The 16,065-nt window shown below is 35.5% G+C and overlaps 1 protein-coding gene across 15 annotated transcripts in view; it reads left to right on the top strand.

The window, feature by feature from the left end:
- Positions 1–16,065, top strand: part of CHD9 (chromodomain helicase DNA binding protein 9) — a 253,907-nt gene that overhangs the window by 220,743 nt on the left and 17,099 nt on the right. For 9 of the 15 annotated variants that reach the window (XM_057534848.1, XM_057534845.1, XM_057534842.1 and 6 more), the window contains 7 exons: positions 2,856–2,898; positions 4,036–4,255; positions 6,926–7,128; positions 9,106–10,014; positions 10,982–11,145; positions 11,889–12,161; positions 12,902–13,070. In XM_057534848.1, the coding sequence (XP_057390831.1) occupies positions 2,856–2,898; positions 4,036–4,255; positions 6,926–7,128; positions 9,106–10,014; positions 10,982–11,145; positions 11,889–12,161; positions 12,902–13,070 (1,981 nt within the window). The remainder of the gene's footprint in view (positions 1–2,855; positions 2,899–4,035; positions 4,256–6,925; positions 7,129–9,105; positions 10,015–10,981; positions 11,146–11,888; positions 12,162–12,901; positions 13,071–16,065) is intronic. The other 6 variants (XM_057534850.1, XM_057534855.1, XM_057534851.1 and 3 more) reach the window with 5 other exon arrangements.

The raw sequence follows: 16,065 nt of genomic DNA, 5'->3' as shown, positions 1-16,065 counted from the left end.
AGAATTCATAGCCATAAGCCTGCCTTCTCTTGAGTTTATGGTTTGATTTCTTTTACTTAATCTGCATGGTCCAGGAACTCTCAAGGCAAAAATGTAATATGAAAAGAGATCCCATGCTGGTAATACCCTTGAGGTACTTGGTAAAAACAAACAAAGAAAAAAAAACAGTTAGAAGAAACGACTTCAATCTAGATTACACTTGAGTCTTGAAGATAAAACCCTCCATAAAATGAGGTCAAAATCCAAAAATTTTTAATTTATGAGGAGCAATTTACCGTTGAGTGAATGTTAGCAATACTACAAAGAACAAGATTAGATCTTTAAGAATGTCTGTTAATATATCTCCTGAAATAGAAAATAAAATTTTAAATGATTAAAGACATTAAAGAAAGAAATAGGAAAAAAAGAAAGACAAAATAAGATTTTAAATGACGAGGGACATATGAAAGAGAATTATATGTAACTTCAGAGATGAAAAATACTGTCGTTGAAATTTAAAACTCAACAAATAAGTTAAACATCCTGCTGGAGAGGCAGATTAGACACAGCTCATGAGAGAAGAAATTATTTAGAAAATAGAGGAAGTTATCCATAATGTAGCATGATGAATCAGTTTGAGCCAATCAGGAGAGAAAAACCACATAGTAATTTGAACTGCGAAAGTTTAATGTAAAGAGTTATTGACTATAATAGGGGGGTTGAAATACTGAGAGATTGACTATAAAGAAGTGACAAGAACTCGAAAGAATATAGGAATAGCCGCTACTCCTAAGGCTGAGATACAGCACCTAAGGAAGGGTCCTGTCCCCACCAGGGCTGAGGTTCTGACCTTTTGGGGAGGGTATGACCACAGCTCACTAGATGGAAGAAAAGTTGTTGTGCTGCCACACCTGAGCAACTTGCTGGAAATCCACGCTCTAGGGTTGCCAAGCTGTTCTTGGGGAGGTGTCTCAGCGGAGGCATTCCACTACAAAACCACCCAGGGGGAGGTTGTTCAGGAGAAGCTGCCGGCCAAGCGGTGCTAAAGAAACTGCCTGAACTGCAGGAGCTGGGCACTGAGGAAGCTGCATGTGCTGTAGGAGCTGAGCAGTGGAGGAGCTCACGGGAACCAGGAAGTAAAATGCCTTTCTTCTCCAGCTCCCACTACTGACAAAGCCTAATATCACATTGGCTGGCTAAGAAAAAATAAAGAGCCTAGATCCGTTTTTTTTTTTTCTTATAGCTGGCAAAAGGTATGAGAGGCAGTAAATTTAGAGCTGAGAGGCAACAAACCGAAAACCAGTACAATGGAGTATATAAAAAAACTTTTTAGATACGAAGAGTATAGCATGATAATGTCTGGTGTATGTCTAATAGGCGTTCCAGAAGGACAGACTAGAGAGCATAAGGGAGAAGCCCTATTTTAAGAGTTACCAACTGAGAATTCTTCAGACTTGATGAAATACACGAATCCTCAGATTCAAGAAGTAAAGTGAATCTTGCAGGGATAAATGAAACTAAATCCACTTCAAGAAACATCCTGGTGCAAGTACAGATACACCAAACAAAGAAGATTTTTTTAAAAACAACCAGAGGAAAAAGACCCACCTACAAAGGAATGATTATAATTCTAACTTTGGGCTTTCTAAAGCAAAAGTAGAAACTAGTAGTCATTGGAATAAAAACTTAGTTGGTAAGCTCCTTGACATAGGTCTTGGTGATGAGTTTTTTGAATCTGACACCAAAAACAAAAACACAAAAGCAAAAATAAACAAGTGTGACTACGTCAAACTAAAAAGCTGCACAGCAAAGAAAATCATCAACAAAAGAAAAAGGCAACCTACTCAATGTGAGAAAATATTTGCAAATCATACATCTGATAAGGGGCTAATATCCAAAATATATAAAGAACTCATACAACTCAATAGCAAAAAAACCCAAACGATCTGATTAAAATATAGGCAGAAGATGTGAATAGACATTTTTTAAAAGAAGACATATAGATGGCCAACAGGTACATGAAAAGTCTCTCTACATCATTAATCATCAGGGAAATGTCAATCAAAACAACAGTGAGATATCACCTCACATCGGTTAGAATGACTATTATCAAAAAGACTAGAAATAACAAGTATTGGCTAGAATGTGGAGAAGAGTGAACCTTGTACATTGTTGGTGGGAATGTAAATTGGTGCAGCCACTGTGGGAAACAGTATGGAGGTTCCTCAAAAAATTAAAAATAGAACTGTCATATGATTCAGCAATCACACTTATGGGTATTTATCCCAAAAAAATGAAAACACTAATTTGAAAAGATATATGCAGCCTGATCACATGTGGTTTGAAGCTTTATTTACAGTAGCCAAGATGTGGAAACAACTTAAGTGTCCGTCGATAGACAAATGGATAAAGAGATAGTGATATATATATATATATATATGTACACATACATACACGTATATTCATATATATATGTGTGTATATATACACAATGGAATATTATTCAGTCTTTAAAAAGAATGAAATCTTGCCATTTGCAACAACATGGATGGACCTTGAGAGCATTGTACTAAGTAAAATAAGTCAGAGAAAGACAAATAAATACTGTGTGGTGTCTCTTATATGTGGAATCTAAAAAAAAATTTTTTTTAACTAAGTTGATAGATAAAGAGAACAGATTGTGGTTGCCAGAGGCTTGGGGTTAGAGGCAGGATGAAAATGGGTGAAATGTTTTTCGTTTGGGTTTTTTTAGTTTAAATAACTTGAATTTTTAAAATTCTATTGCAAAGGAAAGTATTCTATTATAAAGAAAATCAATTCTCTTATTATATTTTGACCCAGTTTCCCTGTGACAAATTTCTGTTTTCTTTTAAAAGGATGATGTTTCCTCACCAGGAGATCTTGTTATAGCAGATGGAGGTAAATAGCATTTATTTCTTTACTTAGTATTATTGTAAATTAACATTCCCATGATATCATGAGATCAGTAAACTAATACACTTCTATATGTCTCAAATGTATGTGAAATTTATTGAAGACAGTTGCAATCATTATAGAACATAGTTGATTGGAAATTTAACAATATTTTTAGTTGTAAATCTTTATGCAGTGACTCACTGAATTTTTATAGAATAGGAGCTTTGATGATTTTGTGGCTTGATTATTACACTGGTATGTGACATTCACCATTAAACACACCATTAGTGCTAATTTAATAATCCGTTTCTTATTTGTTCATACACACATTGAGAAACATTCTTTTATCACTCAGTTTCTACAGGCTTTTCTGTATACGGTCTTGCTCCTACTTCCTTCTGATATCAAGATAGAAACGTACTGTCGCTAGAGTACATTCATTCCCAGCTGGTACCCAAGGGGAATAGTGCCTCACCTTCCTGTAATTCAGCTAGGAATAAAGGAGTAGTTTTTCCTTAGCATGAATGATTACCACTTGATTATGGTATATATGATTATATTACACCATAGAAATAGAGAGTTAGATATTGCACTTTTATTAGGTAAATGAAAACTTAAAAGTTACAGCATTGTCATATTGAATTTTTTAAAATATATGTTCCTCCCTGATGACTTTTTACGTGTTTCATTCTAATTAAATTGAGATAAACTTAATACAGAAAGCTTTAATTAGAAGAGTTTATAGTGTTCAACTTCTCAATGGATTTCAGTTGGACTTTTAATTTATTTTAGTTACGGCATTGAGTATTTGCCTTCCAGTAAGATATATTAGACCTGGAAATGCAAGAGTTGTATTTTCTGTACAAATGAAGTTCTCTTTAAATATATAACATTGTAGTTCTTTATTCCACCGTGACCTACTCTTTGAGCTTGCTCTTAAAGTTTGTTGTGATTTTTAGAGCTATAGTTAAAACTTTTTTGAGAGATTTGTTCCGTTTTTGTTTTTCACATAATCAGATAGGAAGAAAAAATTTTAAGTAGGGAAATTTTGCTGCTTTTGTGAGTTCATGACAGTATCTGTTTAGTTTTTGGTTTTTAGTTTGTTTTTTTTTTAATTGACATGAGTTTCTTTAAATGTAGATGGTCAACTGATGGAGGGTGATAAAATTTATTGGCCTACTCAGTCAGCTTTAACCACACGTTTGAGGCGTCTCATCACTGCATATCAGCGTACTAATAAAAACAGACAAATCCAGCAGATACAACCTACTTTCTCAGTGCCTGCCAGTGTTATGCAGCCTCTTTATGAAGAAGCCACTCTTAATCCTAAAATGGCAGCCAAGATAGAAAGACAGCAGAGGTAAGACAATAGCACTAAATTTTTAATATATAGTATCTAAATATAGTGTTCATTCTGAAGTCTGTTAGGGTATGATTATCTCACGTCGTGAAAAACGTATGTAGGTAGAGAAGTTGGTCAAAGCAAAATGCTTTATGCATACATACACATGTATATAAATATATGTACACACAAATATGGTTAAGCTAATACAGATTATTGCATTTTATAGTTATTAGTCCATACTTTAATCGTTCTTTTGTCATGTTTATGAACAGTGAGGTATGGGGAAAAATGAAGGTGCAAACTCAAGAATTAAATTATCAATGAAACGTATGTTTAAATTATATGAAATAAATTCCACTGTATCTTATTTTACATGATGACATTAATGAAATATAAGAATGTATGGAAGAGAAGTTCATCTATGCTTTTTACAGAGGATGAACCCTTAAAACTGCTGATGTCAAAGGGGAACAAATAGTAGTAGAACTTCTTGCAAGAGGCTTGTTAGGAAGACAGGCAAACTTCTCTCATCCCAAAAGCTTTAACTTCTTAAAAAGGATAGAATACATGGAAAAGAATAAGAAAGTTTAGCAATAACCTGGCCTCCTTATTAAACCTGGATCTTTGGATTTTTTTCTGAAAGATAAATCATTGTTCCTTTGTTTCATTTGCAGCACATTCATTGTAACCAGAATTTAGTTAGTCTGACACTTAAAGATTTTAGCTATCCTAGACGTAATCTTCAAATACTACTACCTACGTAAATTTACTGTTTCAGTTATCTATCGTTGCGTAACAACCCACCCCAAAACATAGTGACGTAAAACAACATCAGTTTTTTGTTTGTCACGATTCTTTGGGTTGATCAGGTGGTTCTTCTGCTTCCCATGGTTTTGGCTGGAGTGAGGCGAGGGCTGGAAGGTCCATAGTGGCCTCACTCACATGGTTGGCGGTTGGTGCTGACTGCCAGCTGGGAGCTCAGATTCTAAGAGGGAGCATTCCAAGTGGCAAAGGCAGAAGCTGCTGATTTCTTAAGACCCAGCCTCTGCAGTTACAGTGTCACTTCTGCCACCTACTGTTGGTCAAAAAAATCACAGGGCCAACCAGGATTTAAGGGAAAGGGAAATAGGTTGCATCTCTCAAAGCGAACAGTGGCAAAGACTTTGTGACCATCTTTAATCTACCACATACATTTTCCCTCGCTTTAGCAGATCTGGATAATCTTCCTGAAGTACTAGTTTTATCATGATATTCCGTGACTCTTTATTTAGTATAGGGATAAAGTCTAACTTCTTAATTAATTCAAGTCTCTTCAGTTTAGGCCTCAGCATGCATTACTAATTTTATTCTCTCCTATTCCCTCTTCCTGAATGCCCCACTTAGTCTTGACTCAGTACCCTACTTAAGTTGTTCCTATCACCCAGAATACCCTTCTTGCTACTCTTTAGTCCATACCTCGCCCTACTACTCCTTCAGAGTTCAACACATGTTCTATCTCCTCTATTAGTTTTTTTCTCAACCAGACTAGCTCACAGTATTCTCTCTGCTTTCTGCACTCATACAGCACTTATCTAAATAAAACTACTCATTTTCAAAATAATAAAAGATACTGTAATGACATTCATCTTTTCCTTTCCATGTCTTACCTTTCTAACTTGTAAATTCTTTGAAGGTAGGTGTCATATTTTTTGGTGTCCTATGTAATCCTTGAATTTATCCTTTCTTTTCCATTCCTACTTTATCACTCAGGTACAAGGTTCATATGACTTGATTGGTTGGTTTCCCAGACTGACTATTTTTACATCATCATTAATCTTCTTAATGTATCATTATGATAAAAATGGCCTGTTAATGTTTTTCAAAGGTCTTTCTCATACGCTTTTTCTCATTACACAACAAACTTGTGATTGTTAACCAGGGAAAAGATTCTACTGTGTTTGGAGATCTATGGTGTGTGAGGATATTACCCTCTTAAAGTATCTTCAGGAACTTTCAACTGAATAGAGACTATTTTTAGCCAGACATTTAGAGTGTTTTATAAGCTGACCCCAAGCCTGTCTCCCTCTGTCCCCAATACGAGCCATCTCCTTTTCAATCTGGAATAGTCATCATCCCCTTAAAATTAGTAGATTACTTCTACTAATCAAAGTAGATTACTACTAAACAAAGTAGATTACTTCCTACTTTGCTTATTCTGTGCCCTCTTTCTAGTTCCCTCCCTTAATCTTAACCTTGTTCCATCTTAAATGCCACTTACTCTGTGATGCCTTTCTTCATCACTCAAGTTTGAACAGTTCCTTCCATCTTTTGTGCTGTCCTAAAATTCATGGTTTCTATAATACATACAACTGTAAAATACTACTTTATACTGTAAATATGTTTGAAATGTTTTATCTTTTTCCCAAAGGGAGGGTCATCATATCCTATACAGTCTTGTATCCCATGCATATTTTTTTGCACAGTAAGTATGCAAAAAACTATTATTAAGGAAAAGAAGCACGGTTGGATAGATGAGTCAGCTGGCATTTTAAAATCTATTTCTAAGGAAATAGCCCTGGATTTAATCCTTTAAAGTGTTAGGTACTTGAAATGGTTTTAAATTTTTATTATAGTCATTGTATTTTGCATTAATATTTATTTATTTCCATGAGAAATGTGACTTTTTCTTTAATCTATTCAAAATAGATGGACAAGAAGAGAAGAAGCTGACTTTTATAGAGTTGTATCTACATTTGGAGTGGTGTTTGATCCTGACAGAGGCCAATTTGATTGGACAAAATTTAGAGCTATGGCTAGGCTACATAAGAAAACTGATGATAGTTTGGAGAAATATTTGTATGCATTCATGTCTATGTGTCGGAGGGTTTGTCGTCTTCCTTCCAAAGATGGTATGTCTAAAATTTCTTTTTTTCCTCGTTTCAATCAAAGAAGCAAAATTAGTAAAATTCAGAAATTTCCAGCTATTTTATTTTAGTACTGTCTAATTCAACATTTCACCAGTTTTTCTGAATTGTAAATAAACTCTGCTCAAAGATCCTTTACTCCTTAATTCTACTATTGAAATGAGATCTAAAGAGAATAAAGGTACACATTTAATTTTGAGAAAATAGTGTTTTTATTAGATTTAGATTTATGATTGTGAGAGGTGGAAGATAAAGGATAGCTTTTGGTAAACAGAACTAACCTGTATTTTTAGTCCGTCTTATAGGAACTGTGCTTAGAGGGCTTATTTACACAAGTAATTTTGCAAGAAGTGAGGGCTCCACTCAAAAGACATTTTGAAGAGTTTTAGTAGGGAAAAAACACTGAGGGCCTTCAAAAAAACAAAACAAAACAAAAACAATCAGAGCTGCTAATGCTCAGCTAAGGGACTGTTCTGGGGTGAATTTAGTTGTTTTTGAAGCCCACGTAGGGAGTTTCCATATATCCCTCACTCTTTCCTAATGTTAAAATCTTACATGACTATAGTTACAGTATAATTATTAGTACAATACCATTAACTAAAACACCTATTCAAATCTTACCAGTTTTTCTACTGATGTCCTTTTTTGTTCCAGGAGCCCACATTGTATTTGGTTGTTCTTTCTCCTTAGCCTCCTGCGGTCTATAACAGTTCCTCAGTTTTGGGCTTGTTGTTGTTGTTGTTTTTCTTTAATGACCTTGATACCTTTGATCAGTTTTGCCATAAACCCCTCAATTTGGATGTGTCGTGTGTTTTCACACAGTTGGATTGAGGTTATGACTTTTTTTGCAAGAATACCTCAGAAATGATGTTGTGTCCTTCTTGGAATGTAATGTCAAGGGGTTCTTGATGTCATCATGTCTTATTACTGATGATGTTGCCCTTGATTCTTTGGATTAGCTAGTTTATGCTGCATTTTTCCGGTGTGAAATTGTTGTCTTCTCCCCTGTAGTTAACAGATATCTTAAGAAGATACTTTGAGACAACACAAATCCTGTTCTACTCAAACTTTCACCCACTGATTTCAGTAACCATCAGTAGATCTTGTCTGCAACAGTTTTTACTATGCAGTTCTCCTGCAAGGAAAAGCTGTTCCTTCTCCCTAGTCTACTTAATTATTTATTCATATTAGTATTTTTTCATGTGGGTATTTATTTTTTATTCTGTAGGTTATAATCCTTTTGAATGAATCCTCTAAATTCATTTTGATGTTCAAATTGTTCCACATTTGGCCATTAGTAACTCCTTCAGGTGGTCTCTACATTATTTCAACAAGCCTCTATCTTTTTTTGAGTACTTCTCAACTGCCAGTATCTCTGCTCACAAAGATATGACCTCATCAAAAGGAACAGAGTATGGTCTGATGCTGAAATTGAACTATCTCAGGCTAGTAGTTCATACACTGTTTGACAACTATTCCCATGTTTCCATCAAATTTTAAGAAAGCCTTTGTTGTCCCTGTGAGTTCACTGTAATGCCCTGAGTTACCTCGGTGCAGTTAAGGATATGTGGACTTAGGTTTGCTTATGGGGTGTTAATTTAACAGTTTTAATTTGTATTTATAAATGAGTTTGAGTGCTTTTCTCTTTGATTAAAACACATAATAGTATGACATTAGCTCATAGGGAATTTCTTAAAAGTAACTTCCTAGTTATATTAACACACCTCCAAAATAACTTTAATGTTTTACTTAACTTTCTAGAGATCCAATGTTATATGTTACATGATTTTTAGTACTTCTTTCTAAAATTTATGTTTCTCCTCATTTAAAAATGTTAAAAAGAAATTCTGGAAAGTATACAATGATACTGAGTAGAGGTGCATTTTAGAAGTTGCTTTATTTGTTTTAAATCTATAATGAAGTATTTTTGAGGGTAATATGTTTGCTCTCGTTTCAATGTAGAATTGGTGGATCCAAATATTTTTATCCAGCCAATCACAGAAGAACGTGCTTCTAGGACTTTATATCGCATTGAACTTCTAAGGAAAGTAAGGGAACAGGCCCTCCGACATCCACAGTTGTTTGAGCGCTTGAAGCTTTGCCATCCAAATCCAGACTTACCAGTCTGGTGGGAGTGTGGCCCTCATGATAGGGACTTGCTCATTGGAGCTGCTAAACACGGGGTGAGCCGAACAGACTATCACATTCTTCGTGATCCTGAACTCTCATTTATGGCAGCTCAAAGGAACTACAGTCAAAGTAAGATGGCTCATTCAAGGACTTCTACCCCACTTTTACAGCAATATCAAGTAGCACTTTCTGCTTCTCCTCTTACCTCTCTACCTAGGCTCCTAGATCCTAAAGGTATTATTCTAGAGGATGTGAAAGTTAAAAGTGAAAACCTTAAAGAGGAGCCTCAGTTTTCTGAAGAAGAATCTATGACTTCTGAGGAAACCAGGACACTAATAAAGTCTGAGCCTGTAAGTCCAAAGAATGGTGTTTTACCACAGGCTACTGGAGACCAGAAATCTGGTGGAAAAGGTGAAACAGACAGACGCATGGTTGCAGCCAGAACAGAGCCTCTAACTCCAAACCCAGCTTCTAAGAAGCAGCGAGTCCACAAAAGAGGATCAGAGTCTAGTTCTGATTCTGACTCTGATTCTGAGAGATCGTCCTGTTCTTCCAGATCATCTTCTTCCTCGTCTTCCTCTTCTTCTTGCTCCCACTCTCGATCAGGCTCTAGCTCTTCTTCTTCCTCCTCTTGTTCTTCAGCATCATCTTCATCCTCATCCTCGTCCTCCTCTTCCTCATCATCCTCCTCATCTTCATCAGAAGAAAGTGACAGTGAAGAAGAGGAAGTCCAAAAGCGAGGTATATGCATAAAGTGCTTTTGCTATTTTAAGGCAGCATTTCACATGAAAATGAAAAGAATCGATTTGGATCACTTAAGCATATTTTAAATTGTTAGCTTAAATTTTATGTGTACAGATTTTCTTAGAGAAGGACTGCTGAAAACGCAACTAAATTCCTGGTTCTTACTCCGTATTCAGTATTCACATTGCAAAATGGGTTAGTCAAACGGGATTAGCGACTTGGCACAGTAATTTTATTACTTTGTGATTGCCTTAAATTTAGTATTAAATCTTTCCTGGAACAAGTTGATCAGTGAACAAATAAAGGTAACATTTTATAACAGCCACCAGTCCGACTTAACAGGAGTATCATAGGCCCTACTTGGCCCTACTTAGAAAGATCTAGCATAGGAACTTCAGCCTGTCGGTAGTGTTAGGTGGTCCTCTTCGGCGGGTGTCCTTATAGCAGTCTAACAGCTCAGGTGCAAGGAAATGAGTCAACATCAAGTGGACACAGGAGCCACTGTGATACCCACAAGAGTGAGAATCTCCTGTAACAACTCCAGAAGCATGACTTTCAGGGTTACCACAAGGGACATGCCCAATTATGAGAATCCCCTCTTTAGAGAATTATAGCCTCCCCAGCAATATTTGTGTCCTCCCAGTCCAGATATAGTTTACCAATCAGCAGTTTATGTGTTTCCAGGGAAACAGACCTAGAGTGTTAACCATGGGTCAAATTTTCATGCAGAAAGGGATGTTTTGTTAACTCTTTTTTCCTCAAACTCCTTTATGCCACTTATTGTGCTTTTGTTTCAATTTTAAAAATAATGAGTACTTTATTGTATTCTAGGTGAATTTTTTTTTACCTCTAACTTTTCATTTTCAAATATATCTGAATAATTATATAGGATTTGAAAAGTATATGTAAAATTGTGTTATGTAGTCTTTTTAAAACAGTTATAATTGGTTATAATTATTCTTAGCAGAAGGTACCCCTCACGTGAAAGCCTACGATGAAGAAAGCGTCGCATCACTGAGCACTACCCAGGATGAGACCCAGGATAGTTTCCAGATGAACAACGGGACCCCAGAGTCTGCTTACATCCTACAAGGTGGATACATGCTGGCAGCTTCGTACTGGCCAAAGGTAAATGAGTAATTTCTTGCTGGAATAGGTCATTTTTTGAGTATTTTTCTATATTTCTTTAATGTTAGATATTATGTAGTAAAAAAAAGGTCACTTATATGTGCGATGACATTTTGGTGTTAGCATTAAAAGTATCAAATATGACTGTCAAGTAAATTAGGTCTACTTAAATGTATGTGTTTCTCAATATAACCTTAGGATATTTAGAAGAAAAGATAATGAATGCTTATGTTCACATACAAGTTAGTATTCAGGTGCTTCTTTATGAAATAAGTGCTTTTAAGTGGGTCTTCTTGAAGAAATTTACCAAGCCAGTTGTGACCTAGAAAAAAGATTCATTTAAGTACATGTACCTATAGTGGTGGAAGTTCAGATTGGATTAAGACAGTTCTCCTTCCAGTATGTGACTAGGCTAGTAGAAGAGTACTTACCTTTAGGAGTGAGGTTGGGAAATAAATGGCAGAGAAGAGAACTCTCTACTCTTCTGTATACTTCTGAGTTGTTTGAACTTTCTACAAGGAACCCGTGTTACTCTTAAAAACAAAAGAACAGAAAAATATCTTTATAGTATAATATTTTTTAATGTCACCAATGGGAATTTGTATAGAATTGTAAATGTATGTGAGAATATGTATGCATACCAAATACACATATGTTGACCAGGGTTAAATCCATCAAGGCTGTGATCCCCAAAGTTCTGACTTAATTATTAAAATTATCCTTTGATGTTCATGCTTTTCCAGGATCGTGTGATGATCAACCGGTTGGACAGTATTTGTCAAACAGTTCTGAAAGGGAAGTGGCCTTCAGCTAGAAGAAGTTACGATGCCAATGCAGTGGCTTCTTTCTATACCACAAAGCTGCTGGACAGCTCTGGCGCAGCTACAGAACATAGCGAGCCCAGCGTGCCCACTCCTGCAGGTGCTGGCGTTAAAGAAGAACACGATCAGTCAACACAGATGTCAAAGGTGAAGAAGCATGTACGAGAAAAGGAGTTTACAGTGAAAATCAAAGACGTATGTTTATTTTTATTGCCCTAGGACCTGATTGCGATTGCGGTGTGCAGCATGCTTTTCCTGCAAATGGCTGCCTGCTCTTACTCTTACTTCCTTCACATACTTGTTTTCTGGCATTTGGATTGTTTTCTTTTAGATATCCAGGTTATTAAACTTGAATATTCTACTATAGGAATCATCATTAAATATATTTTTCTACCTATACTTCTGAAAATAGTCCTTCTGCAGATCAAGATGCTTTCTTAAACAGTCTGACAATTTCTTATTTTTTGGTTCTTTTATATAGTATTCACATGGTATGTCAGTGCACTTCGTGTTTTAAACATTTAGCATGCCCTGTTATCAGTAAGTTTCATTGTTCAGTATGATTTTTGAAGCTAAATTGATTACTCAGTGTCTAAAAACATGGGTAATATCTTCTAGTATGTCATGTGAATAGTGTACACAGAGACATAGGTCAGAAGCTGAAAGGGTTACAATGTACTAGTCACATGAAAAGCTTTGTTTTGCTCAGAAAAGTATATGTAATACCTGGATGTTTTTCATTTAAGATAGAAATTTTAATATTCATTATAGAAATTGATTAAATGTTTTTCTCCAATTGATGTATGAATAAGAGAACATGATTAACTTTTCAGGGTTTTTAACTTCACTTTTTCTAAGTAAAAGATGTCTCTCAATATACTATGAGTTTTTTTTTTTTAATCATTTCTTTCTTATTAATGGTGTTTGTTTAACAGGAAGGTGGTTTGAAGTTGACATTTCAGAAGCAAGGGCTTGCTCAGAGAAGGCCGTTGGACAGTGAAGATGGTGCTCTAGGGCAGCAGCAGTACCTCACTCGACTTCGGGACCTTCAAGGTGCGTCAGAGACCAGCCTCGCCAGTTTTCCAAAATCCATGCCAGGATCAGGTGAATATGCTAGTAATCATTGCCTCAGCATGAAATAGTCCATCATTTGCAAATCCTTTTTTACTTACTCATAGAATACTTAACAAGAACCAGATTGTTACTACTTTAAACAGCCCTCTTATTATTAGAAAGCTCTAATTATCACAAAATTTCTTCTTATTTGGAAGCAAACTTTGCCTGCAATTGGTTCTTCTTAGTGACTGAAGTTCTGTCTTCAGAGGCGTCACAGAATTAACCTAGTCCTATGTTTGCATGATAATCTTAACATTTGGAAAACAATGATCATATCTCCCCTTGGGATGATATTTTGTACTAACCTTTTGACTATTTGAATCAACAAGTATTTATTGAATACTGAATTGGTGCCCTGTGTTTTGTGCTCTCTAGCACTGAGGAATCCATCCATAAGCAGTTTTTTTATTTTGTTTATGTTGATCTAGTTGTACTTTAATTTTTCTGCGTCCCTCTTAAACTATGCTGTCAAGAATTGAGAATTTTAGTTAAGAGCAGCTGAGTCTTAAAATGTATGGACCACAGCATACTAATCGTAAAAAATGTAACTTTTCGATTAAAAGCAGGTACGTGACTGGAATTTCCTTTATACCTCCATATACATAGGGCTAAGGACTCTATTTCAGTATTCTACTAAATTCGTTTGCCATACAATAGCTTGTAAACATTTCAGAACTCCTGTGCCTGTGTACAATGTGTGGAATTCCTGAAGTTTGGGAAAATAGTGCTGTATTATAGGTGTTAAATTGATTGCTGTTTCCAGTTGCTGCTCTTACCGCTTTCTAATTATAAATTATAATTAAATTATCAATTAGAGTCATCAGACTGACTTTTGTCTCTTACGGTTTTATTAACCATTCAGTGTAAGTCTCCAATTACTGGACTATCAGACACGTATGAATGAGCCACAGTTCTCTTACTGAAGTATAAATCCCCCAAATTGTGATTTACAATGGCAAGGAGCTCTTTTTTTCGTGAGAAAATGGGAAGAGATGGGGAAGATAAGCTCTGGGCTTTTTTCCCAACCTAAGTCGGTTTAAGAATACCACTGCTTGTACCTTGATAAGTTCATAACTCTATAAAGTGGGATTGATACGTCTATCATCTGAACATTTTAATGCTATTGCAGCTGAAAATTGTACAGTCTTTGCCTATAAGTAATTCTTTGATAAATAATACTGTTTTAATAGTATCAATAATAACACTAATTTGCACCTATACCAAATATTAAAAAGCCTCAAACATTAAAACTAGATAGAATTATCTAAGAATTGTATCTCATCCATCTTGATAATTGCAAATGTGAAATCTATTTTTTTTTGGCCGTGCCATGTGGCATGCGGGATCTTAGTTCCCCAGCCGGGGATTGATCCCTTGCCCCCTGCATTGGGAGCTCGGAGTCTTAACCACTGGACCACCAGAGAAGTCCCTGTAAATGTGAAATCTAGCTCTGTCTTCCTACATGACTCCTAGGAAACCTGCTAACATTTTTTAACCTTTTCTTGTTCGCGAAGTGAGGAGTTGGGGTCGATGGAGAGGTAGCATTGTTAGCTGGATTAAATAATATATGTAAAGTGACTAGTATGGAACTTGACACATAATTAGATGCTAAACAGATGTTAAAATTAGGTTTTAGAATTAGATGCTCAACAACTGCTATTATAATTCTTCGTATTAAGCCCTTTTTATGTTTGTATGGGCACCCCTGAATTTTATCTAAAAGCTTTGAGTGAAGATACATCATATAATGTAAATTAATTAATGAAGGACAGTAAAATAGCATAAATTATAAGAGGACAAAACTAAAGAGCCTATTCCAGAAACCACCTGGAATAGTACACAAAAGATGGTAGAGCCAAACAGCCTGGGTTTGAATTCTGTCATTTACCACTGTTGTGACATTGGGCCTGAGACATAATGTTTCTGATCACATTTATAAAATGGGCTTAATACCTCTGTGTTTTGTTTGTTTTGTTTTTGGTAATTTAAGAAAACATTTGTAAAACCTAGTCCAGGGTATGGCACCTAGTAGGCATTCAATAAAAAGGAGGTATTTTTAATATTGTTGTAATTACATCTAAGATAAAGACAACACAGGCTTTATAGAGTAGAGTAGGTTAAATTTTCCATTTTGGATTCTAGGTTAAAATAAATCAGTAATGTTTATTAAAATCACTCTCAAAAAGAAGTCAAGGTAGCTGGGTTTGTTGTTGTTGTTTTAAAAAAATGAAAGAAGTCAAGGGAGTATATAATTTGCCAAATTGGCTATGTTTATAAATGACCAAATAGGATTTGTTTATAAATATATACTTTGGTGTGTATACTAATGTTTTTCCATAGATAATTGTATTAAGTACTTTTCTTTTTATATAGCACTGGGATAGCAGTAAAGGGAAAGTAAAAGAAACTTAAGACGGTCTCTGCCTTTCAGTTGCTTGGTAGACTAGACCTACATGTTAAAATATTAGACAATACGTTGATAATGTATCTTGCCACACAGCATTATAGTTAATAAATGTTGGAAAAGAGAGAAGTCACTGCTGTCTAGAGACTTAGGCAGAGTCCTGTGGAAGAGGCAGAATTGAACAGAATTTACAAGAGGAAGATTAGATAATGCTCTTTCTGGAAAATGACATTGAGAGAGAGTCAGGGAATAGCTTGAACCAGAGACTTGATGTTGGGAAAATTGTATGGTTTTAGGATAAGACTGACCTAGCTACTGTTTAAATTCTTACTGGAGAGATATTTGTATAAGGTCAGAGACTGCTTAGCAAAGGTAAATCTAGATTATGAGCAACATCAAAAATTGAGCTGGGGAGGGGATTGGGTTGGTGGTCAGGCAGGAATGAGGCTTAATGTAAGGCATTTCATTCATACTAGAATAGGAAGCCATGAGAAGTTCTTATAAAACAGAATAGTACTTTTAAAAGTAGTATTTTAGGAAAGTTATTCAATTATTACAGTTAAAATGTACTATAGTGAA

Source organism: Balaenoptera acutorostrata, chromosome 19 (genome assembly GCF_949987535.1).
Source record: "Balaenoptera acutorostrata chromosome 19, mBalAcu1.1, whole genome shotgun sequence".
Taxonomy (NCBI): domain Eukaryota; kingdom Metazoa; phylum Chordata; class Mammalia; order Artiodactyla; family Balaenopteridae; genus Balaenoptera; species Balaenoptera acutorostrata.
This window is presented reverse-complemented; position numbering and strand designations above follow the sequence as displayed.